The sequence below is a fragment of the Phaethon lepturus genome, unplaced genomic scaffold, assembly GCF_000687285.1.
Source record: "Phaethon lepturus isolate BGI_N335 unplaced genomic scaffold, ASM68728v1 scaffold15095, whole genome shotgun sequence".
Lineage (NCBI taxonomy): Eukaryota > Metazoa > Chordata > Aves > Phaethontiformes > Phaethontidae > Phaethon > Phaethon lepturus.
The window spans coordinates 40,600-67,197 of record NW_010542478.1 but is presented as its reverse complement, the minus strand read 5'-3'; the positions used below and the strand labels follow the sequence as shown (position 1 = coordinate 67,197).

Genomic DNA, 26,598 nt, shown 5'->3' with positions numbered 1-26,598 from the left:
CTTTTGCACTTTCTTAGGTTTCAGATGGAGCTCTGAGATGCTTTGCTTCATTAGCTGATAGATTCACACGGCGTGGAGTTGACCCAGCCCCATTAGCTAAGCATGGTTTAACTGAGGAGTTGTTATCTCGCATGGCAGCTGCCGGTGGGACAGCATCAGGACCATCTTCAGCTTGCAAACCTGGACGGAGTAGCACTGGAGCACCATCTACAGCCGCAGACTCTAAATTAAGTAATCAGGTGTCAACTATTGTAAGCCTGTTGTCAACCCTGTGTAGAGGCTCTCCAGTAGTAACACATGTAAGAAACCCTTTTATGCTACAGCTTTCTGTTCTCATAAAGTTTTTCCCTTTGTGTACTTTAATATATGCAAGATTTGTGTTGCTATTTTACATGTAGGTATATAAATTTATGGATTTTATTTTTTTTATATATATATATATATGTGCACACATACATATAGGTTATTTATAAAGAGGGGAAAAACCAAAACATTTCATATGGAAATGAAACCCAATTCTGATAGTATTTTCTAAAGCCCTGTATATTTTTTATTGTTCAGACTTTTAATTATTTCCAGGATCTCCTAAGATCTGAACTTCCAGATTCTATAGAAAGTGCGTTGCAGGGTGATGAGAGATGTGTACTGGATACCATGCGGTTAGTAGATCTTCTTTTGGTGCTACTGTTCGAAGGGAGAAAAGCCCTACCAAAATCCAGTGCTGGATCTACAGGCAGAATCCCAGGGTTGCGAAGGCTGGACAGTTCTGGGGAACGTTCTCATCGGCAGCTGATAGATTGCATCCGCAGTAAGGATACTGATGCACTAATAGATGCTATTGACACAGGAGGTAAGCAAAAATACTCTGAAAACCAGAATGAGATAAATAAAGTATCTTTTTATTTTTATAATCTATGGTGTCATAACAAATACTTAGGTAGTACCTTGAAATTCTTTATATGCAAGTTCTCTTATTTTATTAAATACACAACAGGTCTTGTTAGTAATAATTCCTATGGTAACTTTTTTATTGCAATTAAGGGCATAAATGCTTCCCGAGAATTATTGAGGCTGCTTAATTTTTTTTAAGATCTGTCACTTATTTAAAGAACACTAATAAAGTTTAATTTCCTAATTTTGGGAGCTTTAATTATTTAATTTAATTGTATCTTTCAGCTTTTGAAGTAAATTTTATGGATGATGTAGGACAAACTCTTTTAAACTGGGCCTCAGCTTTTGGAACTCAGGAAATGGTAAATTAGTTTTACAGAATCTTAAAAACTTAGGTTATTTATGTAAAGAAAGAGGTGAAAAAATTGTTTCCTTTTTCTTGTTTAACAGGTGGAATTTCTCTGTGAAAGGGGTGCTGATGTTAACAGAGGTCAGAGGTCATCCTCATTACATTATGCAGCATGTTTTGGAAGACCTCAGGTAGCAAAGGTATGACTTAAACTGATACTGTTAGAAACCCTTACATACTGACTTTTTGCCTTGTTCTGTATAGAATGTCTTTGCAGTATGTTTAACATGTGCACTGTCAAATATTTACATGTTCTTTACAGTGTTTATCAAAATACACATTTATTGTTATGATAGGGCAGTAATGTGAATAAAAGGAGTTGTATATTAGCTCTACAGAGATACAAAGCATGTAATGTTCTAATTTTGCTAACAGTCACGAGAAAAGTGTAGGAAAGATGTATGAAAAACTCATTTACTACTTTGGAAGAAGGAATCTTAATTTTTTTTTTTAATAATTAAAAATATTCTCAGACTCTCTTACGACATGGTGCAAACCCTGATTTGAGGGATGAAGATGGGAAAACTCCTTTAGACAAAGCTCGTGAAAGGGGACACAGTGAAGTAGTGGCTATTCTTCAGTCTCCAGGTGAATGCAGTTTCTAATTCCATACCCTTGCTAGTAGAAATATTTATATATGTTAAGTAATTAAATTATTAGAATTTTACTCTGTTGAGAATAATTTTAAAGAAATAGTATTTTGTGACCAACCTTTCTTAAGCCGCAAAGTACAAGTAGAGACCCTAATATTTCAGATGTTCTTAAGGGATGGGGATTACCAAAGAAACTTCTGGCTAGGAACAAGCAGTGCCAGTGGTCCTGCTCTTCAGCTGTGGAATGGGGCTAGATTGGGATTTTGCTATGGGTTCAGAGGATGTCAGCCTTGGTAGTTTCTCTGGCATCCTTTCTTTCCATGTGGTAGCTGCACTTTACCTATTTGTGAGGCTTTTGTAGTGCTGGAGCCACAGGTTGTTAGATGTTCACATTTAGTTCACTTTAAGGACTTGGAGATTCTTCTACGAGCAATTTTTGGTGGTACCTGTTATCAAACAGTTTTGTTCAAGAAGTCTTGCACATGTAAATTTTATATTTTTAGGAATGCATATTCCTGTTCAGGTACTTAAGCTGTTCGTAAAGGAAACTCTTAGGTTTATTTGAAGGGGTTTTTAGTTGTTTGGTTGGTTTTTTGCCATTGAAGATTTTTGGGAAAAATATTTTCCAGGGGACTGGATGTGTCCTGTTAACAAAGGAGATGAGAAGAAAAAGAAAGATGCCAACAAGGACGAGGAAGAATGTAATGAACCCAAAGGAGATCCAGAAATGGCACCCATATACTTGAAAAGATTATTGCCTGTGTTTGCACAAACATTTCAACAAACTATGTTGCCTTCAATAAGGTAATAGTCATGACAGACAATTTCCCTGCATATTTTTGATTTGTTAATACACTCTGTTAAAAAAGCCAAGGTGGATTTTCTTTTTCCTGTAAAAATCATAACATCTCGAAGTTTTAAGTAATGCAAGTGACACTTAAACATATTTCCGTTTGAGTAGAAGTGGTGGTTTGAAAAGAGTTGCAAGTTTTATTTTCACTTAGTATTTTAAGTAGCACTTTTACCTTTCTGGGGAAGCAGTGTCTTAGAAAAAATATGGTTAGTTAGTCAGAAGTAGGAGAGTATAATGAAAGTACAAATGTAGGAGAGGAAAACTAGTGAAGTGGTATCAAGATACATTTATTGGAAAGACTGGAGAAAGCTGTTTTAGAAGATTTTAGAAGACTTCTTAACAGTTTAAGTGTTAATCAACTGGAGAAGATGCCTCTTACAGAATTAAAAGAATGTAATCTAATTCAATACTGAAAAAGGAATAGTGTGGGTGGGATAATGGTTTTGATAAATTGCACCAGACCATAACTTCTGAGCCTTTTACACTACAAATATAACATTTACTTAATCTCTTATTTGTGTTCCTAGTGTTTATAGGTACTTTGAGGGGTGAAATTACGAGGTAAAAAAGGGATTCGAGTGGAGAGGGACTCTACATGAGCTGATGATAGGAAGCTTAAACTAGGTCATTTTAAATGAAGGAAATAAACTGTTAACAATCTGTGCATGATTCACTATTGTTGGAGATTGTGGAAAGAAGTAGTTGGCTCTCTATTTCGAAGTTTTCTCTATGAATCAGGTAAATAATATTTTTGAAAGTCAGTCAAAAAATTCAGCTTTAATCAATCAGAAGTGATTGGCTTCCAAATTAATTGTAGTTCTTAATATGGAAAGCTGCATGATGTAATAGTAATTTTAGACTTCAAAACAATAGGCATCGCACCAAAACATGGCAAGTATATGACAGAAATGGAAGGCTGGATAACTGGGAGGAAGATGAAGTATACAGAAGTGAATTATCACTAAGAGTGGATAAAGACAGAATGTAAAATAGGTTTACCTAAAGAAGTGTTGAGGAGAGAAAAATACGTTACTTATAGTGCTGTAGAATCAAAAAAGATCGGTAGGTGAATTACTCTTAGAGATAATCTAGGACATATTAACAACAACCAATATTGGTTCCACTAACGAGAACTGAAACTCATTTAATTTTTTTTTTTTGTTTTGAAAGCATGCAGAAATGCAGTGCAAAAGCAGTTGAACCTTTTTGTTGCTTTAATTACTGCTTGTTTTATCTTTATAAGAATCTTTCTTTTTCCTATGATCTCTTTTAAAGGAAAGCAAGTCTTGCCCTCATTAGAAAAATGATACATTTTTGTTCTGAGGCACTGCTGAAAGAGGTTTGTGACTCTGATGCTGGACACAATCTGCCCACGATACTGGTTGAGATAACAGCTACAGTTCTTGATCAAGAGGTAGGAACAAAGAAAATGTTGTCTTTTTATGAAACCAGTGCAAAAAAGGGGTTTATGCTTATTAATTCCACATACTTGTTAATAACTAACCTCAAAGCGTGGCCACATATGAAGTTCAGCATGTAAAGATATTTTTAAGAGATTTCCTTTATTATTTCCTTTCCATCCCAATGTGTTACAGGATGACGACGATGGCCATTTGCTAGCCTTGCAAATCATAAGGGATTTGGTGGATAAAGGTGGTGATCTTTTTCTAGACCAGCTGGCTAGACTTGGTGTAATTAGTAAAGTGTCAACTTTGGCGGGGCCGTCATCTGATGATGAAAATGAAGAGGAGTCTAAGCCTGAGAAGGTAAGTACGGTATCGATAGCTCTATTTGTGCCTGTAAACCCAAGACTTCTAGTACAATTTTCACTGTTAAGAAAATGTCCAGGGTAAGGTAGTTAGGTTATTAACGCTTAATGTAAGCCACTTGTTTTAATTGTTTTTGTTTTCTGTAACTTCATTTTCTGTTAGCACATTATCTGCTGAGTTTTCCTATTTATATTTACTTCTGGTCAGGGTGATTGGCACTTGTTTTTGTCTAGTATTTTGAAAATGACTGCTAAATGAAATGCATCCTTTTTGAATAGAGTGCATTGCTTTCAATGTACGTGCATCACATAATTGCAGGTATTTTAAACATTGTTATAGAATATAATAAAAGTATAAAAAAGAAAATAATCTCCTACATAATGAAAACTTTAAGGGCATATTGAAGTTATTTACCAATTTCCATGACCTGATGGTCATATTCCTGACCACTCAGATGAACTGAGTGGATAGCAGACCACTTGTTAGCCATTCAGTTAAGTCTTACAGTTAAGCCTTAAGTGTGTAATGAAGTTTTTCACTGTGGGTTTTGGGTTTTTTGGGTTTTTGGGCAGTTGGGTTTGTATCGGGGTTTTTTGGTTTGGGTGCTTTTTTTTTTTGTGTTTAGGTATTTAAAAACTGTCTAGACATGGTCCTGGGCAACTGGCTCTAGATGGCCCTACCTGAGCAGGGGTTTGGACTAGATGTCCTCCAGAGGTCCCTTCCAACCTCAGCCATTTTGTGATCCTTTTCTCACAATACGAGTTTTGAACAGAGGTGGATGTCCCAGCCAGTAGGCTGTTGTTATCCTTGAGTAGATAAATCTGCATCTGAAAAGAAACTTCCTAAAAATATCTTATTCTGTTAAAGAATACTTCTAAAGATACATTTTACAGACAGAGGTATAGTTTCTATAATTTTGGTTTGAGTAATTCTTTCTCTTCAAGCCTTTTAAAAATGTCTGTGTTTTGTGTGTTGTTTTTTTGTTGGTTTGGGGTTGGGTTTTTTTGGTTTTGTGGTGTGGGGCTTTTTGTTGGTTTTTTGGGTTTGTTTGTTTTGTCTGATACAATTTTATTACAGGAGGACGAACCACAGGAGGATGCTAAAGAACTACAACAGGGTAAACCATATCACTGGAGAGACTGGTCAATCATTAGGGGAAGGGACTGCCTGTATATCTGGAGTGATGCTGCAGCCCTGGAGCTATCTAATGGTAGTAATGGATGGTTCAGATTTATCTTGGATGGAAAACTAGCCACAATGTATTCCAGTGGTAGCCCTGAAGGAGGATCCGATAGTTCAGGTAGTTTCTTTACAATTCAAGTCCAAGTTAAGTTTTGAGACTCCTACATTTGTTCATATAATTTGATTGGAGCTGTTTTCTTTTGCAGGAATTGGCTTACTAAATAGTAAAGGATGTAAACAGGTGGAAGGTGGTCAGTTAATTGTGATGCTTTTTATCAGATAGCATGTGACCATAACTTGACTTCTTTGGTGACTTGTGTTAAATAAACATCTTGCCAGTAAAAGTGTATTAACTTCGTTTTGTTTTGATTCTTCTCCATGCATACTTAATTTTTTCACCCCAGTCATTAAAAGCACTTTGTAGTGGCCATCCCAGGAAAAGCAGGTTGAAATGGCGATTTGTTGTTTGCTTCTAGCTAGCAGAATGAAATTGCATGTGTTTGAAGACAAAGTAATGGAAAGTTTCTCATCGAGATTGGGAAACAAATTACAGTGTCTTAATTGTTTGTCGGGGAGAGGATAAGGGAACAGACCTTATGCACTGGCAATGCACAGGTGGTTTTAATTTTCTGTACAGAATACGCAACTTGTTCTGGATGCAGAAAAACCCTCCTTTATGGTTTCATCTTTTTTTGCAACAGTTCATGCATTTATGAACCAGCAGACATAAAATGCTTTGCAATATTATTATGTTTTGAACAATCCATTGAGTGAAATAACAGAACATATTATGATTCAGGATAGAAACAAAGTGCTAATGACTTTATTCATTAATTTTGGGACATGAAGACAAAATTTGGTAGTGTGTTTCTAGATTATAACACAGCTGGAAACCACTTCTAGATATTTTTTTTTGGTCAGAAAATTTATCCTTGCATTCTTTTTAACGAGGTTAATAAATAATTTACCTTAAAAGGTAACCTATTTCTGTGTTGAGTTACTTCTTTATCATATGATAGCATTTTAAGAAGATCGTGAGGTTAATTTCTTAAATCCTTATAGCCCCCGGATGCCAGTTCTGCTGTTTTCCTTCCAAATGATGTGGGTGTGGGGATGGGATTTTACTATTTCTATACAAGATGAGTGGAATGGAGATGTCTCAGACGAATTGGGAGTGAACATAATTTAAAACAAAAGTCAGATTAGGAATTTAAGATGTGTCTCTTCATATCAGTCTTGAAAAAAAAAAATTGAATAAATCCCAACTTTTTGAACAAGATACTGAGCATGGATATTAGGGAGGGAAGGAGGTAAAGTAGGATTAAATGAGGCTTCTTGTGATTTTTTTGTCAAGTAGACATCTAGTAAGAATGCTGATGTTGCAGAGTAATTTGCCTGAACTTTAACCATTAGGTCTGAGTGTGTGCAGCAGCCTTTCTTTTACTTAAGAGATAAGAAACTAGTATCTGTTAACTAAAGTTAACTACAGTACCGTATAAACTCAGAACAGTGTCTTTAAGTCCTGAACTGTACTATATGTTCTGCTCTCCTAAATCATTACTGATTAATCTCATGGTATACTTTTTAGTAACTTCATGACTGGCAAGAATATAGAGGGTTGAGTAATGGAATTTGTGAGTGTGTATCGCATGATAAAAGCTGGGACGGGAGGGGGAAATATATATTACGAACATTTTTGGAAGGTCTGTACTCACCTCTCTCCACATTAGCTTAATACTTGTTTTGTTTGAATTTTTAGAAAAAATAAAAGTTCAATGCAAAAATTGAAATTTAATGGTAATTCTGAAACTTTAAGTGAGTCTCAAAATTCTGTCTAAGGGAACCCAAAATTATTCCCAACCATGTATAATCATTGCATTTTCATTGTGACATGCTATATAATTTGTTAAAAAGTAATTATGGATTTGGAAAGGTTTCATTAATGGAATTTTTATTTTGCATATGAAAATTCAAAATTCTTTTTATAAACCTTCTCTCTGGATGCTATGAATTCTAAGCAATAAAGAATGTTACGCCTCAAGAATGTATATTTATTTTTTCATAGAGATTATTTTGGTATTATACAACAATAAAAATGGCAAATTTAAAAAACCTAGAGCATAAGTCATTGCAGCAAAAGGAAAACAGCAATTTTACAAGTGCATGGACTACAACAGCTGAACTTATCAAATTAGAATGTTGAAAGATGAGGATACTTGTTAACTTTGAAGTTAGGATGTAATCTTTAATGAGGTTATTGCATTTTTATTTTATATGGAATTTTTATTTTTCAGATTATGAACTCATCAAATTTTCTGGAATTATACTAACTAACATTTCAAATGTAGTGTGCAGCCTTTTAATTACTACAATATCAAAGTATAACCTTGGATGTCTCCAGGGATGGAGCATCTACCACCTCTCTGGGCAACCTGTTCCAGTGTTTCACCACCCTCATTGTGAAAAATTTCTTCCTTATGTCTAGTCTGCATCTATCCCCTTTTAGTTTAAAACCGTTATCCCTTGTCCTATCGCAACAGGCTGTGCTAAAATGTTTGTCCCCATTTGTCTTATAAGCCCCCCCTAAGTACTGAAAGGCTGCAATAAGGTCTCCCCAGAGTCTTTTCTTCAACAGAATAACAACAACTGAGATAGTTGGAATAATCTTAGGCTAGATTATCTACGTATCCTAGAAGTAGGATGTGATCCTGTTTGTCATCTATTAAATATCTCTATACAAATATTAGGTTTTAATCAAGTCTCACACAGTGCCATTAGATTTTTTTTTTTCTTATTTCATATTTTTCTCAGTGATATAGAGGCCTTTAAAATTTTTGGTATTACTAAAAAAGGAATAGGAACATCTTCATTATAACTTGAATTAGCGTAATGTTACTGTATTAAGTAATGTAATTGTGGCTTGCTTACTTTCTCTGAGGTAGAAGTTCTACAAAGGAGATGAATAAAAGTTTTAGTATAGCTTATAAAAATTAATAAAAAAATTTTGGGGTGCCTTTGTGACGCTTAATCACAGAATCACTAAGGTTGGAAAGGATCTTCAAGATCAAGTCCAACCATTAGTCCAGCGCCACCATGTCCCCTAAACCATGTCTTGAAGCACCACATCCACACGTTTTTTGAACACTTCCAGAGATGGCGACTCCACCACCTCCCTGGGCAGCCTGTTCCAATGCCTGACCACCCTCTCAGTGAAGAAATTTTTCCTAATATCCAATCTAAACCTCCCCTGGCGCAACTTGAGGCCATTTCCTCTTGTCCTATCCCTAGTTAATTGGGTGAAGAGGCCAACACCCTCATTGCCAGAACCCCCTTTCAAGGTAGCTGTAGAGAGCGATAAGGTCTCCCCTCAGCCTTCTCCAGAGTGAACAACCCCAGTTCCCTCAGCTGCTCCTCATAAGACTTGTGCTTCAGACCCCTCACCAGCTTCATTGCCCTTCTCTGGACAAGCTCAAGCACCTCAATGTCCTTCTTGTAGTGAGGGGCCCAAAACTGAACACAGGATTCAAGCTGCAGCCTCACCAGTGCCGAGCACAGGGGCACAATCGCTCCCCTACTCCTGCTGGCCACACTAGTTCTGATACAGGCCAGGACACTGTTGGCCACCTTGGCCACCTGGGCACACTGCAAATAGCTGTTATCTCAGCTCAAATTTCCTTTTAGCACATGTTTATTCTCAGACTGTGTAAAGGTGTTTGAATTTCTTTCTGTCTTTTATAGGGCTTCAACATATTTTCTCCACTTGCTTTAAGCTATGACATTGATTGCTGTTTTCCTATTGGAGGTTTCATTTAATTTCCTATTTCTAAAAACTCACTTTTGAGACTAGTTCATGCTGGCAATAATGACATAAATTATTTTTGCAAGACTAAAAGTTTAGCATGTATTTCTTTGATCTTCGTATTACAATTGTAAAGATGAATTAATGCATTTGTCAGTAGCACAATTCAGAAAGAGTTACATTGTCCACTTTGAAGTGATAGTGGAATAAATCACTGTTGAAGTACGTAAATGTACTGGGAAGAAATTTAGAACACTTCTAGACCCTTAATTTCAAACTTAATTTTGCATTGAATGTACTCACTTGTTTTGCTCTTACCAAAAAAAAAAAAAGTGTTTGAGATATATGATGGTGGAATCAATTGTTGGAAGAAAAAAAACAATGTTTGTTTCTTTTGAAATAGAAAGTAGGAGTGAGTTCCTTGAGAAGTTGCAAAGAGCTCGAAGCCAAGTAAAGCCATCCACCACAAGTCAGCCAATTTTATCGGCACCAGGGCCAACTAAACTTACTGTGGGAAACTGGTCACTTACCTGTTTAAAAGAAGGAGAAATTGCTATTCACAATTCCGATGGTCAGCAAGCTACAATACTGAAAGAAGATCTGCCAGGCTTTGTGTTTGAATCTAACAGAGGAACAAAGCATTCGTTTACAGCTGAAACCTCTTTGGGTAAGTATGTAGGTATGTGTTATGTGCAGGTAGGAGCAAGTGTATATAAGGTAGTTTTTCTGTTTGTTGTTTTTTACACCTGTGAGAAATTGTGACTTTTCTAAAAATATGTTGCAGGGTCAGAGTTTGTGACTGGCTGGACGGGCAAAAGGGGAAGAAAGCTGAAATCTAAACTGGAGAAGACAAAGCAAAAGGTTGGTGAGCATCTGTGAATTTTATACCTAGAATTTAATTGAGTTTGTTTTATTTCTTAACATGCCTATGGACGTGTAGTTTTTAATCCTCTTAGAGAATTGAAATCTTCTCTGATTTCAGCTAGACACAATTTTACACTAAGTTTGAAGGGGAAAACTTCACTCAGAACAAAGTGTTTCTGCAGGTGCTTTTATCCAACAGTGTTAGTAGACTGTGCTCTTCTAGAGGAAAACTAATTTTCTTCTAAAAACATAAGGAAATCTAATCCTCCTGACCTATATTTGCATAATTCTGTAGGTTTTTCTTTTGCTTATGCAAAAAGAAAAGATGTTATGGTCAATACTACAATTGTATCAGAGGCATATGTTACTTCTATCATTCTTCTTACTTCTTAGATCTTAATTCTATCAGTAAGTATATGTTACTTACTATCACTGAATTCAGATACTAATTTTAGGCTTCATATCATGACAGATAGGGGGATGGAAGTGAACAGTCTGTATTGTAGGAGTTGTGGTAGTGGAACAAAATGTGTAAAGGCACTCATTTTAGACTTCTCTAAAATTCTTCTTTCTATGTCAAACTGATGAAAAAAAGAGGAACTAAGAAATATTAAGCTTTTTACAAAACCACAAAATAACACTACGTTCTGCGGCCTGCTGATGCCAAGGACTCAAGCTAATCTTCAGTCTTGACCTCTCTTGCAGTTTCTAACAGTGCAACTAATATGTTCTGTACCAAAAATCTGCAGCAAATAAGTACACTTGTATCTGAGGAAATGTGACGCGAAACTGAAAATTAAAATACTGTGTGAATGAGGATAAGTGGAATGATAAGAGGAATGCAGTGCTCTTTCATATCTGAGATTGCACTGTGTAGCTCCAGAGCTTGTGAAACACATTATTGTAGGACACATGATGATAATGAAATGGAAAATGTTGTTTAATAAGAACTTATTTTATCAAATCTGTGTATTGAGTGATCCATACTTTGTAGAAAAAGTAATTCTTAGTATAAGGTCACATAAAGACTTTGTGTGTGAATTGGTCTAAGGAATGTGAATAGAACATTCAGAAACCATATAAAACTCCCTTAATCCTACCTCTAAAAAGATTACCAGATCCATGATAGACTTCTAAAGAAACATGTACAGACTGAGAGTCCTGTCTTTTCTCCTACCTTTGTGCTGTAATTTAATAGATGATGGTAAGCTTAGTTTCTGTAAGTTTCAATAAGACTGTGTATTTCCATTTATTTCTCCTGTACTTTTATCCTTTCACAACCTTTGCATTTCATGATGTGTGATAGGTTTTCATTCTCCTCTATTTGTTTGTGTCTGTCATGGACTTCTTTAAAAAGATGATCAAGTTTCTAGTATCTTGGAGAATAATAATAGTCTCATTACAGTAAGGTATGACTTCTGATTTATCAAAATCCATTTGTAGGTACGCACTATGGCGAGAGATTTATATGATGATCATTTTAAAGCGGTGGAAAGCATGCCTCGAGGAGTAGTTGTAACACTGAGGAACATAGCAACACAGTTAGAGTCTGCATGGGAGCTTCATACAAACAGACAGGTAAGTGTGCTTCCTTTAATTTATAATGTGTGATGTCAGTGCAAATCACATAATCGTATTTAGACTAGTTTGTCATGATGTAGAGGAAAGTGGCAATATGTCTGTCTCAAATGTGGGTTTTTTTAATGCATGTAATGCATGTAATTCCTAGTTGTGTACTTTACTGGGACATTATTTTTCAAATGGAGCAAGTGGAAAAACTGTTATCTTGTTTTACCATAATTGTCTTTTTGTCTTCCAGTGTATTGAGGGAGAAAATACTTGGAGAGATTTAATGAAGACTGCTTTGGAAAACTTAATTGTACTATTGAAGGATGAGAATACTATTTCTCCGTATGAAATGTGCAGTAGTGGCTTAGTTCAGTCGTTGCTTACAGTTTTAAATAATGTGAGTTTATAGGACATAAGTCTCTGAAGAAAAACTTTCGTATAGAAATAGTGTAGGCATGTGCCTTGATTTAAAAAATCTGTTATAAATGTGGCTTTTTCCCATCTTGATGAAAATCAGGCAGATTTGCTTCAGGTAGTGGTCTACCTGTTGAATATATGCTATCACAATAGATGACTTCAGTTCGAATAAGCCGTTAAAAATCTTTAAATAAACACTTGTCAGTTCTAATGGCTGATATAATTTAGCTTTTCACATACAGATTTTAAATAGGGAATTCAGTGAGCCTAAATGCATATTTTTGCTAGTACAAAGAATGAATATATTGATTTGTATTAGAAGTAGCTTTTTTTTTCCTCCTAGAATGTCGATTTAGATGTGAAACAAGACTGTAGTCAACTGGTAGAGAGAATAAATGTTTTCAAAACAGCATTCAGTGAAAATGAAGACGATGAAAGGTAAAAAACAAAACAAAAACAAAAACAAACCCAAAAAACTTTTGCATCTGTGAAGCTGTATGGTATGTTAAAAATAATTTAAAGACAGAGGAACAGTTCTTTCCATTTCAATTTGTTTTTCTCTGGAATAGAAAATTGGTCTCAAAAGAACAGCATCTGCTATTGAAGTAGCAATTGAAAATTTTACTGTATTATTTCTATCTGTAAAAGTAAACTATACTGAATGTGTATCTGTTGAAAAATATAAAGGTGACTTGTTCATCACTGTGCAGATTAATATTTTTCTTACTGTGCTGTAACCATATAACTAGAACAGATGATACCAGTAGAAATAGAATGCTGAGATATTTGCTACAGTTGTGTACTATTCTCTGAAATACTTTAGGATTTTTTTTTCTCTCTGTTGTGCAGTAACATAGTAACTGTTCACTTTCATAGTCGTCCAGCAGTTGCATTAATTCGGAAATTGATAGCAGTGTTAGAGTCTATCGAACGTCTACCTCTCCACTTGTATGATACACCAGGATCTACGTATAATCTTCAGGTAAATGTACAATGATAACACTATATCATACTGAGTGATACACAACTGAATGTTACATGTGAATTTCAGGAAAAGTTACACACATTAAGTCTGAATGAAGCATATTCTTGTACAGGTGGATAGAATTAGGTAAACAATGATGAACATTTTGGCATTTATTTTCTCTAACACTTAATCTAAATATTTGGGTGTTCCTCTACTGTCACTTTTACACGGTGAAGTGAAAGCAAATTTTGGTTGAATAGATGATGTGTTTGTTCGTTCTTATGTCTTCAAGTATTGTTCTCTTTATATGGGAATATGCCCCCTAGTAAGTATTCTTACTACCTGAATGAGCATTTTGTTGAAGATTAAGACATGTTTATTTGTGATGACTAGGGATGGGCTATAATGGTTAAACGGGTCCCTTCTAGGGCTGTGTGCTCATTTGGTAATACAAGACACCTGCAGGATCAGCAACTTCTTATAAAGGAAAAGGCTAAAAATATTACTTGGTTTTGTGTGGAGTCTTAATTTTTTCTATTTGAAAGCACACTTTAGGATTTTACAAGATGGAATATTGTTTGTTTTGATGTGAATATTTCTGTTTTGGTGTTAAATTACTAGAAAATAGTTGCAGAAAGTTGCAAAAAACACTGCTGCTACTGAATATTTTGAAATAACATTTTCAAGTTTTATATTATTGGAGTAGCTAGTCTATAAGATTTGGAAATAAAAGCTATGAAAATGCATGCAAAGTGAGAAAATATTAGCTTGAATGTGTAATTGACTTATACATTGACTGTCATATTAAAGGATTGCTTGGTTAATTGAAAAAATGGAGTACTGGGGAATTACTTTTTAAAGTATTAAATTAGAATATAGTTTGTTTAAATTGTGCAACAAATATACTTGATATGCCACTAAAACTGTTGTAGTGAAGTATATCGCTTCTCTTAAAATTACAAAACTTAAATGGAACAGCCTGCATTAAACATTAGCTACTCTTTCAGATATTAACAAGGCGCTTGAGGTTTCGTTTGGAACGTGCCTCAGGGGAGACATCTTTAATAGATCGAACTGGTAGAATGCTAAAGATGGAGCCATTGGCAACTGTTGAATCTCTAGAACAGTATCTCCTGAAAATGGTGAGCAATGTACCACACACGCAGTTCACAAGGAATGGTTGGATTCTGCATCTCTAATCTTTGATTTCTTTTCATTCATATGTAGGTGGCAAAGCAATGGTACGACTTTGATAGGGCTTCATTTGTTTTTGTACGAAAACTACGTGAAGGCCAATCATTTGTTTTCAGGCATCAACATGATTTTGATGAAAACGGGATTATTTACTGGATTGGGACAAATGCAAAGTGAGTTTCTTCAAAGCTAAATATTTTGAGGTTAGATATAATAAGCTGTGATCCATCACGTGGGGTGGGGAGGGAGAATTCATAATGAAATGAAATCTGTTATAATTTTTTTACGAGTGGGAGGTATCTTTGCTTTTACAAGGTAATCAATAGAATTACCTTTCTTTTTACCCTACTTCAGAGATTCATATTTTTCTATTATTTAAGTCGTATTGAGAATTTATTTGTATGCTTACCTAAGAAATGATGGGGTGGGGAAGTTTGGGTATTTATTTTTGTTTGCTGTGGTTGGGCGGGGGTTTTTTTGTTTGGGTTTGTTTGGGTTTTGGTTTTTTTTTTAAACCGCTGTAGTAAAGTGATGCTTGGAATATCTAAAGTTACCTAATCATCTAAAAATTATAATAATCATTTTGGTTTGTAGTAAACTCAGTTGTAATCTATAGTTTACAGTAAATGTCAAATGTTATTGATATATTTTTTAATATAATAATTGAATAGTACATTTTTTTCTCTTTTTAATATAGAACTGCATATGAGTGGGTAAACCCAGCAGCCTATGGCTTAGTAGTGGTTACATCCTCAGAAGGAAGAAATCTGCCTTATGGCCGTTTAGAAGACATCTTAAGCCGTGACAGTTCAGCTCTCAACTGTCATACTAACGATGATAAGAATGCTTGGTTTGCCATAGATCTTGGCCTTTGGGTTATACCATCAGCTTACACATTACGCCATGCTCGAGGTTATGGACGATCTGCCCTCAGAAATTGGGTTTTCCAGGTATCTAAGGATGGACAGAACTGGACTACTTTGTATACGCATGTTGATGACTGTAGTCTCAACGAACCAGGGTATGTGAGTGTATTTTATCACTTTTTATAAAACTGAGCTCAGTTAAAAATGTACTTGGCTGTAGACTAAGATGTACTATAGGTGTAATTACCTACCATTTTTTTACATAGTTACATGATCTAAATTATCAAGGATGGGTTGGAAAAGAAGTAATTCATAAGTTCTCGGTATGGTTCACATAATGGCATTCAGGCTTGGGGAGGAATGGCTAGAGAGCAGCCCAGCGGAAAGGGACCTGGGGGTGCTGGTTGACAGCCGGCTGAACATGAGCTGGCAGTGTGCCCAGGTGGCCAAGAAGGCCAACAGTGTCCTGGCCTGTATCAGAACTAGTGTGGCCAGCAGGAGTAGGGAAGTGATCGTGCCCCTGTACTCGGCACTGGTGAGGCTGCAGCTTGAATCCTGTGTTCAGTTTTGGGCCCCTCACTACAAGAAGGACATTGACGTGCTGGAGCATGTCCAGAGTAGGGCAATGAAGCTGGTGAGGGGTCTGGAGCACAAGTCTTATGAGGAGCAGCTGAGGGAACTGGGGTTGTTTAGTCTGGAGAAGAGGAGGCTGAGGGGAGACCTTATCGCTCTCTACAACTACCTGAAAGGGGCTTGTGGCGACGAGGGAGTTGGCCTCTTCTCCCAAGTAACTAGTGATAGAACAAGAGGAAATGGCCTCAAGTTGCGCCAGGGGAGGTTTAGATTGGATATTAGGAAAAATTTCTTCACCAAGAGGGTGGTCAGGCATTGGAACAGGCTGCCCAGGGAGGTGGTGGAGTCGCCATCTCTGGAAGTGTTCAAAAAACGTGTGGATGTGGTGCTTCAGGACATGGTTTAGGGGACATGGTGGCGCTGGATTAATGGTTGGACTTGATGATCTCGAAGGTCCTTTCCAACCTAGTGATTTGTGATTTGGTGATTCTGTGATTCTGTGATTTGTGCTTTTCCATCATTGTAAAAAAAAAAATGCGATATTTTTTTTAGAAAATAGTAACACCAGCACTCATCCAGAGTTTGTCCCTAATGTTAATACGTTTTATGTATCTTGCATTCTTGGTAGTTTTATGATTTTATCCATACATGATCAACATTGTGGATTTGTCTGCTTTTGGTACTAAGCTTTCTGGTTTTGCCCCTTGTTTGTTTTTTGTTTTTTTGTCCCCACCCACACCCCCTTTCTAATAAATTTAAAGGTCTACAGCAACATGGCCCTTAGATCCTCCAAAAGATGAGAAACAAGGTTGGAGACATGTTAGAATAAAACAGATGGGAAAGAATGCCAGTGGGCAAACACACTACCTCTCCCTGTCTGGATTTGAACTTTATGGCACCGTGAATGGAGTATGTGAAGATCAGCTGGGTAAGAGAAAGAATGTGTACACCTTACTTGTTCTCTTAAAATGCTTATGAACATACAGTATAAAAATCGGTGTGAAAAAGCAGGTTAACTTTTGCAATGGAACTTGGTTAGAAACTTAAGCTCAAAATCATTCCCCATTGAATTCTTTTAAGTCTTTTCATTCCAATTTACATTTCTTGTAGGAAAAGCTGCTAAAGAAGCTGAAGCAAATCTGCGAAGGCAGCGACGTCTGGTCCGTTCTCAGGTGTTGAAATATATGGTTCCAGGAGCTCGTGTAATCAGAGGAATCGATTGGAAATGGAGAGATCAGGATGGAAGCCCACAGGGTGAAGGCACTGTTACAGGAGAATTGCATAATGGTGAGCATGAATTGCTGGAATTTGTAAATGTTTGTAGCATGATTAGTTCGTGTGGAATTGGTAGCATTAAAGTATTTCCTTTGTAGTGTCTTGATGAAATTTTAAATATTCGGGGGAGAAGGAACTCAAATACTACAATTGTTGTGGTCCATTTGTGAAAGTCCATTTTAATGCATGAAAAAAATTTCTTGCTGTAAATGAAACTTTTAGAGCTTTGCTCAATTAAAATACCAAATTGTTATTTAGACATCTGTTACGAAAAAGAAAAAGTATGCGAACGTGATTGATACAAACTGCTTAATTAAGCTTTGGGCCTGCAAAATCTATAATTACCTTCTTCATTTCTTCTAGCTTAGCATTTGCAATATTCGTCTTGACTTTTGTTATATCCTGTACCTTTCCTACCTTGCTAGCTTCATTGGGATCAAGTTGTTGTTTGGTTTTTTTAATTAAAAGCATGAAAAGTAATTAGCCTGTGGATCAAAATAAAAATCTGCAACAGCTAGGGTAGTCAGTGCTCAGGAAGGTAAGATACTGAAGAGGGTCCAGAAGAGGTGATGATCTTGTCAGCTTGAACATACTTTCCACTTTTCCCCCGTTCTCCCTGTTTTGGGGTATGTAAGACTTGCCTTGTTCCTGAAGCATCTTCAGCCACTCTTGAGGTTATTCTTAGACAGATTTTTAAATTTCTTCTAGTTTGTTGAATTGTCAGCTCTCAAACATGGAGAAATGTCCGAAGGAAAATGTCTTAAAATGTTTTAAAACTTTGGATCTTATTTAAGCCATTCAGTATAGCTTGTAGGGAGTTCTTCAGTCTTCTGTATATCGTTCTTATCAGATGCTACAGTATCCATAGCTACATTCTCACTTTGAAGACTTTAGGTATTGTTGGTGAGTAGTATTCTACTAAATTAGTGTTTTCATTCCTATGTTCTGGTAAAACTTTCCCATTTAAGCACAGGTGAAATTGAGGTTCGTGTATCAAATGGTGACGCCAAACAATGTAAAATGTTTATCAGCAGACTTTTATTCCTGTCACAGTTGTCTTTCAAATAGAATTTTAAACATAGTATCCCATTGACTTTTTTGTCGTTATTCACAAGTTAAGACAAACCTTGAGTTGTTTTAGGACTGTAATGCTGGGGTAGTAAGACTCCAAGTACATAATATGTATTTAAAAATTGTGCAGATTTAAAGCTGTTTGTAATTAATATTTTAGGAGAAGGAACTATACAAAACAAGAACAGTTATTTAGTTATGCTTTTGTGTAATACCATGTTCAGATATTCATGAAGGGGAAAAAATGATACTTTTTAACTACAGTATGGAACTTCTTTCTTTTTTTTTTATTTGATAAGAAAGGCAAATAAACTGTAGAAAGGTAAAAATTCAGACTTGCTTCACAACTTTACCCTTCAAAGGTTTAGTGACATGAAGCTACTCAGATATAGCTCATGAAGATGGAATAAAATCATACAAGAATAATGTGATCTAAACTTGCTCATGTGGGGATGAAATGTCTACTTATCGTATCTGAAAACTTAATATGTTTTAAATACTCTTCCTCCAGAGTGATATTTCTAAATAGAAAATTGCCTGTGACCTTCTAGACCTGTTTTGGTCTAGAAGTGATGACTTTTGCATAGTTATAAGGTAAAAGTACACCTGGCACAGAAAAAAGGAGTATTTTACTTCAAATTAGCTGTTTTCTATTTTATTAAAGAAAAACGTGTGCTTACATCTGGACCTGACAACTTGTTACAGAAGATGACTGAGCTTTAGAGATTTTGTTTTTAAAGAACATGTGTATAAACTGAAATAGAGACATCAAGTTATGTTACAGTTAACATACAATGAGAAATACTAGAAGGAATTTTTATAGGTGACTCTGAGATTGTGGTACATACTCAGACAAGCAAAAATAAATTCTGTTTTGCCCCTATTTCTGTCCTAGTTAGCTAAATTTTGCATGTTGCCCTCATTATTGCAGATTTATTACTTTTAACTGTTAAAAAAATACTGGTGCTGTAAATAATCATTTAATGAAGGAATTGAAGAGTAGCATCTCCTTTCAGTACTGTTTTGGTCCCAATATAAAGTTTCATTCTATGAAACATCTTCTTTTTGCAACCCTGAAATCTTGCTTGAAGTAGTCCTTACCTGACTGCCGTAAGACTTTTCCTATGAATAAGAAGATTATTGAACTAAAAAGCTGAGTATCAGTAAATTAATTCTTTCATGTTACAGAGCAAGAATAAGAAATCCCAATGTAATCAGTTTCATAACAAGTCTTGTCGCATACATATGCTCATACACAAGTATCCAACAAAGAAAAACATTGCAAAATTACAGAATTTTTAACAGATGTTAATAAAGTTATGATGATACATTTTAATATACTTTGCTGATATTAGAGAATCTAACAATAAAATTGTGAGAGATCCCAATAGGTCAGGTTCCTTCTTGAAGGAAATTTTACTTTTGGCTGGATTCTGGGACCCTGATGATAGAGGCTGGTCATGCTTGCTGCCTCAGTGTTAAAAACATTTTAAAATACTGAATTGTTTAAATCTAAACACTTCCTTTTTAATTGGCGTTAAGGGTTATTTAGAGATTTTATTAAATCAGACATGCTGCCCTTATGAGAAGCTGATCCCACGTTGTGGAGCTACTGTCTTGACACGCTCCTGTCTGCTTTTCTGCTGGATCTCACAAACTCCTGTCCCTTTCCAGGCTGGATTGATGTCACCTGGGATGCTGGTGGCTCTAACTCTTACCGTATGGGCGCAGAAGGAAAGTTTGACCTCAAGCTTGCACCAGGGTACGACCCTGATTCAGCGGCATCACCCAAACCTGTTTCATCCACTGTTTCAGGCACAACGCAGTCATGGAGCAGCTTGGTGAAAAACAACTGTCCAGACAAGACGACTGCTGCTGCAGGCTCCTCAAGTAGAAAAGGAAGCAGCAGTTCTGTGTGTAGCGTGGCCAGTAGCAGCGACATCAGCTTGGGTTCGACCAAAATGGAGCGGAGATCAGAAAGTGTAATGGAGCAAAATATAGTTTCAGGCACTGACGTCCACGAACCAATTGTTGTTCTGTCTTCCGCTGATAGTGTGCCTCAGGCTGAAGTAGGGTCATCTTCCAGTGCAAGCACCAGCACCTTAACAGCGGACATGGGAAATGAAAATGCAGAGAGGAAGTTAGGTCCTGATAACTCAATACGTACTACTGGGGAGTCCAGTGCTATATCCATGGGAATTGTTAGTGTAAGCTCTCCTGATGTGAGTTCAGTCTCGGAACTGACTAATAAAGAAGCAGCTTCCCAGCGACCTCTAAGCTCTTCAGCAAGTAACAGACTCTCAGTCAGTTCTTTGTTGGCTGCTGGGGCACCAATGAGCTCCAGTGCAAGTGTTCCTAACTTATCATCTCGAGAAACTTCCAGCCTGGAGTCCTTTGTACGAAGAGTGGCAAACATAGCACGTACCAATGCCACAAACAACATGAATTTAAGCCGAAGTAGCAGTGATAACAATACTAATACTTTGGGAAGAAATGTCATGAGTACTGCAAGTAAGTAAGCTGTGTTTATTTTTGGTTGAAGCCTTTGTTGTTTTTTTGGCTTTTATTAGTCTTAAAGAAGTTTGGATTCTGTTGGTCTAATAGAGGAGTGAACTTAGGGCAGCCTGGACCTTGTGTGTACCTGTGGAGCTCATGAAGAGCTCAGAGTTCATGTGGGCTGAAAAGTGTTACATTGCCTTGTGATGTCAGATTACCCTGTGGTACCCATCAAATAGAAAATAATTTTAATTTGATGCCTATTATATGCTTAGGAAGAGAGAGAGTAAGGTTTAGATCAAGAGGCTGGAGGACTAGCAACAGTAGCTAACATGGGATGCTTATGCTTTCTGATCTATGTAGATTTTGCATACTCACCTTTTATCTGCCTATTTCTGTTATTTTTCTGTTTCGGGCAGTTTGTACATGAAGTGAAGTCTCTAGGCTTAAGAACTAAGAACACAGTAGAAAGAAAAAAGTAAACTGCAGTATAATGAAATTTTAGTGGATTCCTGCATTCTATCAGGCTGAATAACTTAATGTACTCTAATACTGTGTACGTTTTCTAAAGATGCTACGGTCATATTAAGGCTTAGATTTGGCAAACTGTTAAGGCATATGAAGTTTGTAGTTTACAATGATTTAAATGGGATTATATATATGCTTTAACATTTGAATGTTCTCAGATTATATTTAGGATCAAGGTATTAGCAGGTAAGTAAACCTGCTTGTTGTGAGTGAGTTCACTCTTCTGAATTTTCAGCATGTTCCCATCAGAGTTGTTACTCAACCAGCCATGTTAGGTATTTTGTTCAGTGATGTTATAGCTGCATTTCATGAAGTAGGCAAGTTAGAAAAAGTAAAGTTACCCAACCCAGAATGAAGCACTCAGTTTCTTGTTAAGCTTTCATACTTTCCTAGGACTTTTATGCTTCCTTATTTAAAAATGTGGTGTTTGCTTTTAGCAGTTCTAAATTTTTTAATAGTGTTTTCTTTTTTGTTGGGGAGATTATTTTTTTAATGTATTCTTACATTCATATTGTGATACAAGGGGGAGTGGGAGGTGCAGGGAGGGGAATGTTTGCAGCCTGCATTAAAAATGTAAGAAAGATACTCAAGGAAAGATTTCCAGTAATGGATCCTCCTTTAGGCAGATAGTCAGTGCCTGTAGTTCTGAAGTAGTTTTGTTCTGGCAAGAGAGAGCAAGGACCTTTGAAAAACATAGTAAGATACTTCAACAGCATATTTAACAGATTTCATGAGTGTTGATACCCTACAGTGCTAAAGTTGGAAATAAGAATGTGGCAAATTAAAAATTGGATTTACTATTAAAATATATTTATACTTTAAAATTATCCCTCATGTAGGAATTACTTTGTTTTATACAAATAGAAACTGTAAATGGGAACTTGTGACCCAAAAAGAGATCAGAGATTAAATTTGAGCAATCTCACCAAAGTTTTTATTAGAGCATTGTAAAAAGATAGGATTTTTTAAAAATTATTTTTACTTGGCCTGTTCAGGTTTAAAAACCAAAACAAAACAAAAAATCAAACCCAAAAGTCAAGTGTGAAATCATGATGATTAGTGATGTAAGTCTTTCTGGACTTGCTGCAGTGCTTGCACTTAAAAACATCAGTATTTGTCAGGATTTAAGTGGTGTCTAGGGTAGCCAGTTTCAATTTGTTCTTGAATTCAGAGCAAAGGAAATGATGACACTTAATGGCTTTTTCTCTTTATTGTAACAGCAAAGTTCTCTTATTAATAAGAAGTGGGTGGAAAACATGAATACTGAACAACGTTTTTCCAAGTTCTTTAACAATGAAAGAAAACCCTTTTGGTTTGGAAAATTTCCCTGCTTTCATAGAGATGAGCATAGGCTTATTAACAACCCTAAATTTAAACTTCACTCTCTCCCTCCCCATGCATAGAAATAGTATCGAGCAGTATACCTGCTTGGGTCACCTTTGCTGATTTTTTTTGTTTGTATTTTTCTATTTTTATTTACAAACTCCTACTTGTGTTCCTAAGGAAGAAGGAAAAAAAAAGGAGTACCTGACAAACAACAAAAATAGAAACAGAAAATAGAAATATTTATTTTTCTCAAAAAGCTCCCAAATGCACTTAGGCAAAGAATCTTGGTTATATTGTATTCTTCTTCATGGGTAGTAACCTTTGCAGGCCTTGATAATAATAGGCTGAAATTCAGAATTTACGTAAGCTGCAATAATGAAAATGTTTACTTTAAAACTGCAAAACTTGCATTTGATAAATTTTAGAAAAGAGATTGAAAAACATAAGATTTAAATTTAAGTATAGGTAACCCCTCAAATTTGCATGTGCAAACATGTGATTAACCTCCTGTGTTTGAAGCTAAGCATGTGAGAGAATATTTTGAAGACTGGGATGTAAATGTGTAGTTGCACAAAAGTATAACTTACTATACTTGGTTGTCTACTGCACACTACCTGAAATTCTTTCTCTTGAGTTTACAGTGAATTCAGTCTTGTTTCAGTTGTTAACTAAAATGCATTTACTGTGGTTTTTTGAATGTGCAGTAAGGTAAATTCGTAGTTGTTTCTTGCTTATTCTGAAAATTATTAATGTAAGTCATCCAACATAAGTAAGGTATTAAGTTACCTGTCTTTCAGTACTGCCGACTCAGGCTTGTTACCCATCATGAAGATATGTGCTAATAGTTATGTGAAAAATAACAAGTTAGAGCTGATTAACAACTTTAGAAAAATGCTCTAAAATCACAAGTTTCACATTTGTCTTACTATGTTCTGTTCTAAATTCATTTATATATAGTTAAACTGTTTTCCCTATATAATTTTAATTACATTGCCATTTAGAGCTTAAATTACATTTTAGGCTTAAAGAAAGACACAGTATTTGGATAACAGATTTCAGAAATACTTTTTATGTGTTGAAAATGAAATGAAGTGATTTCAGATTTACAGTGGGATTTGGGGATTTGTTTAATAAAGTTACTTGTTTTAAATGTGTGCAAGGGAATATGCTCAGAAGTGGGCATCTGCATTGTAGGGTGCACTTTTGCACTGGGAAACCCTTCCCCTTTAGTCTGTTATCCTTTATTGTAAAATAACCACCTGATAATTTTTTCAACCCCAAATATATATTTTTCAACACAGGACTCATGCATGTAAATTGTGCTCTTCAAGTCATCAAATCATTTATTTTATCTTACCATATCTTTATCTATAGCTTCTCCTCTTATGGGTGCCCAAAGTTTTCCTAATCTGACTACAACTGGTACCACATCAACAGTGACCATGTCTACATCCAGTGTTACTAGCAGCAGCAATGTAGCTACAGCAACTACAGTTTTATCTGTTGGTCAGTCGCTTAGTAATACTCTAACTACTAGCCTAACATCAACATCTAGTGAGAGCGATACAGGTCAGGAGGCAGAATATTCTTTATATGGTAAGTTTCATTTTTAAATGAACATAAGCAGACTTCCCATAATGATTTTTCCTTTTCTCCCATTGTTACGATTTTCTCATGTAGTAGTTTATTTACTGAAAAGTATTTTAAAGTTGAGCTGTTCATATGTTAGTAGTTCTGTAAGGCAGTAAGTAAAATAATGTTAACGTCGTAGTATTTCCTTATGTTTTCAGGTCTTTATTTTCAGCAGTTTCTATCCCCACATTATTATTATTTATGGTATAGTTTATTTAGGCACTCTAATCTTTCCCTTAATCAAATAAATTTAGTATCTAATGTAGTTTGCATATGAACCTCTAATTAAGATCAAAACATTATTTCTCATTGTGTTGTATAGGCATGCTACATGCTCAGTGTGAGGTAGCTTGTATTAGTCAGTGATTGAAAAGCCTCTGCTATTAGGCACATTGTACACTTAAAATAGTATATGAGGTTCCAGGTATCTCAATACCATAATAGTAATTGCAAAAAATTTGGAAAGAACACAGAAATGAAAATGACACAGAGAATGGAACTATATGATTTGAGGAACAACATCCAGAGTTACGTGGGCACTATAAGCTAGAAACAGACATTATGACAGAATTTATTTGCACGATATGAATACTGTGAAAGAAGATTTAGTTAACTAGGTTGAAAATACTTCCTAATGTAAATTTTTTTTGGATTGTGAGTTGTTCTCCAAAAGAGAAGATACTTGATTTGTTTAAAATTTTGATTGGATTAAGATTGTGTTCTGTTTTGTTGCCTCTCCTGTAGCCTGTTGAAATTGCTTGAAGAATATCTAGTAATTTCAGTGGATACTGGAATTGAGCTGCTTGGAGGTGGTTGATTAAGATATCTGCATATGCCAGATTTCTTTTAATTTTGAAGTCTCAATTTGATATTTCAATTGGGTGACAAGTCTTAAAATCTATCATAAACAACCGGGCAAATAGAGTTACCTTAAAGTTTCTGTTGAGGCATTGGCAACAATTCAGAGCATGTTTGGGTGGTATAAATAGTTTATATGTGTATAGAGAAATGTAAAAGTTCAAGGATTCATCCCAGTCCACCTTGAATTGCTGTGAACTTTTACTCTGGTTTTGGGAGATTAGTTTTTAAGTCTTCGTACTAGCTGGGTGGAATTGAACTTTATATCTGTCTTCAGATTCTTGTTACAGAAATTAATTAGCAATTGAATCTTTATAACTTTAAAATGTTTATTTTAAATGACCTTTACATTGTAATTTGAGGTCCAAGCCACACATTCTTAGTGGAAATTATGTTGCAAACCTGTTTTTAAAATTAATTAAACATAGAATCAGAAAATACACATTTGTGTACCATTTTTTGGTGGTCTTTTGTAATTTAAAATAAGTGTAATTGCAAAATGTTTGATAGAAACAGATGAGAAACTGATCACTCTTGCTGATCACTCTTAATTACACAAATGTTAAGTGCTTCTTTTGTTAGTTAAACTATTGGCTAGACCCCATGACTTTGTCAGGTGTATGCTTTTATCACAGCTTTTAATCTTATTATACCATAAGCAATGTTTTAGTTCTCTCTTTTTCTTGTTTAAGTGAGGTTTGTTTTTCACTGTTCCCAATGCTGCTCCTATTTAATTTTCAAAATTTTGCTTTAAAAGTTATTCTTGCCTTTTGTTCTGTATGTAAATATATGTATGTATTATAGATTTTCTTGATAGCTGCCGAGCTAGTACTCTGTTGGCGGAGTTAGATGATGATGAGGATCTACCTGAACCAGATGAAGAAGACGACGAAAATGAAGATGATAACCAGGAAGATCAAGAATATGAGGAAGTTATGGTACAGTATAGTTAGCATAGATGATATCTTAATTGACTAACATGCATTAAAAATCCACAGGGCTTTTTCTGGCAATACGCTGTCCTAGCTATAATCTTTCCATTAATTAAAGCAAATGTATTTAGTTTTAGGACCACTAGTTTGCAGTACCTCTCTATTAAGACTCTAAATGAAATGCCAAAGTTAAAATCATGTTATACTTTTTGGGGGCTACAAACTGAATACTACTTTTATGAAGACAGTTCATTGTCCCTTTTCCCCCTCCTTGCATGTGTTCTGAGTGTAAGAAAGCTGTTTTCTCATGCATTCAAATGAGTGTGATAAAATTTCAAGGCCTCACTAGATAGGACAGTTAACAAGGCAGTCCCCTTTCTGTACGGATTTGATTGTACCATCTTCAACATTTATTCCAGAGAAAAGTGTTTTAGAATACCAGCACACCCTGATACCCTACAGGTCAGAAATAACATCTTAAAAACAGCCTGGGAACGAGTTGACAGACAATAGAAATGATGGATCAGTAGTTCA

At 35.6% G+C, this 26,598-nt stretch overlaps 1 protein-coding gene across 1 annotated transcript in view; it reads left to right on the top strand.

Moving 5' to 3' along the window:
* HECTD1 (HECT domain containing E3 ubiquitin protein ligase 1) overlaps positions 1-26,598 on the top strand; it is a gene marked incomplete at its 5' end in the record, with an annotated part of 47,011 nt that overhangs the window by 4,748 nt on the left and 15,665 nt on the right. Inside the window, 23 exons of the mRNA XM_010288018.1 lie at positions 18-299; positions 580-850; positions 1,177-1,253; positions 1,342-1,440; positions 1,774-1,888; positions 2,523-2,697; positions 4,022-4,160; positions 4,342-4,512; positions 5,593-5,815; positions 9,900-10,163; positions 10,281-10,357; positions 11,804-11,938; positions 12,180-12,326; positions 12,690-12,784; positions 13,223-13,328; positions 14,321-14,455; positions 14,541-14,680; positions 15,205-15,528; positions 16,708-16,874; positions 17,057-17,233; positions 19,967-20,803; positions 24,017-24,238; positions 25,937-26,070. Of these exons, the coding sequence (XP_010286320.1) occupies positions 18-299; positions 580-850; positions 1,177-1,253; positions 1,342-1,440; positions 1,774-1,888; positions 2,523-2,697; positions 4,022-4,160; positions 4,342-4,512; positions 5,593-5,815; positions 9,900-10,163; positions 10,281-10,357; positions 11,804-11,938; positions 12,180-12,326; positions 12,690-12,784; positions 13,223-13,328; positions 14,321-14,455; positions 14,541-14,680; positions 15,205-15,528; positions 16,708-16,874; positions 17,057-17,233; positions 19,967-20,803; positions 24,017-24,238; positions 25,937-26,070 (4,512 nt within the window). The remainder of the gene's footprint in view (positions 1-17; positions 300-579; positions 851-1,176; positions 1,254-1,341; positions 1,441-1,773; positions 1,889-2,522; positions 2,698-4,021; positions 4,161-4,341; positions 4,513-5,592; positions 5,816-9,899; positions 10,164-10,280; positions 10,358-11,803; positions 11,939-12,179; positions 12,327-12,689; positions 12,785-13,222; positions 13,329-14,320; positions 14,456-14,540; positions 14,681-15,204; positions 15,529-16,707; positions 16,875-17,056; positions 17,234-19,966; positions 20,804-24,016; positions 24,239-25,936; positions 26,071-26,598) is intronic.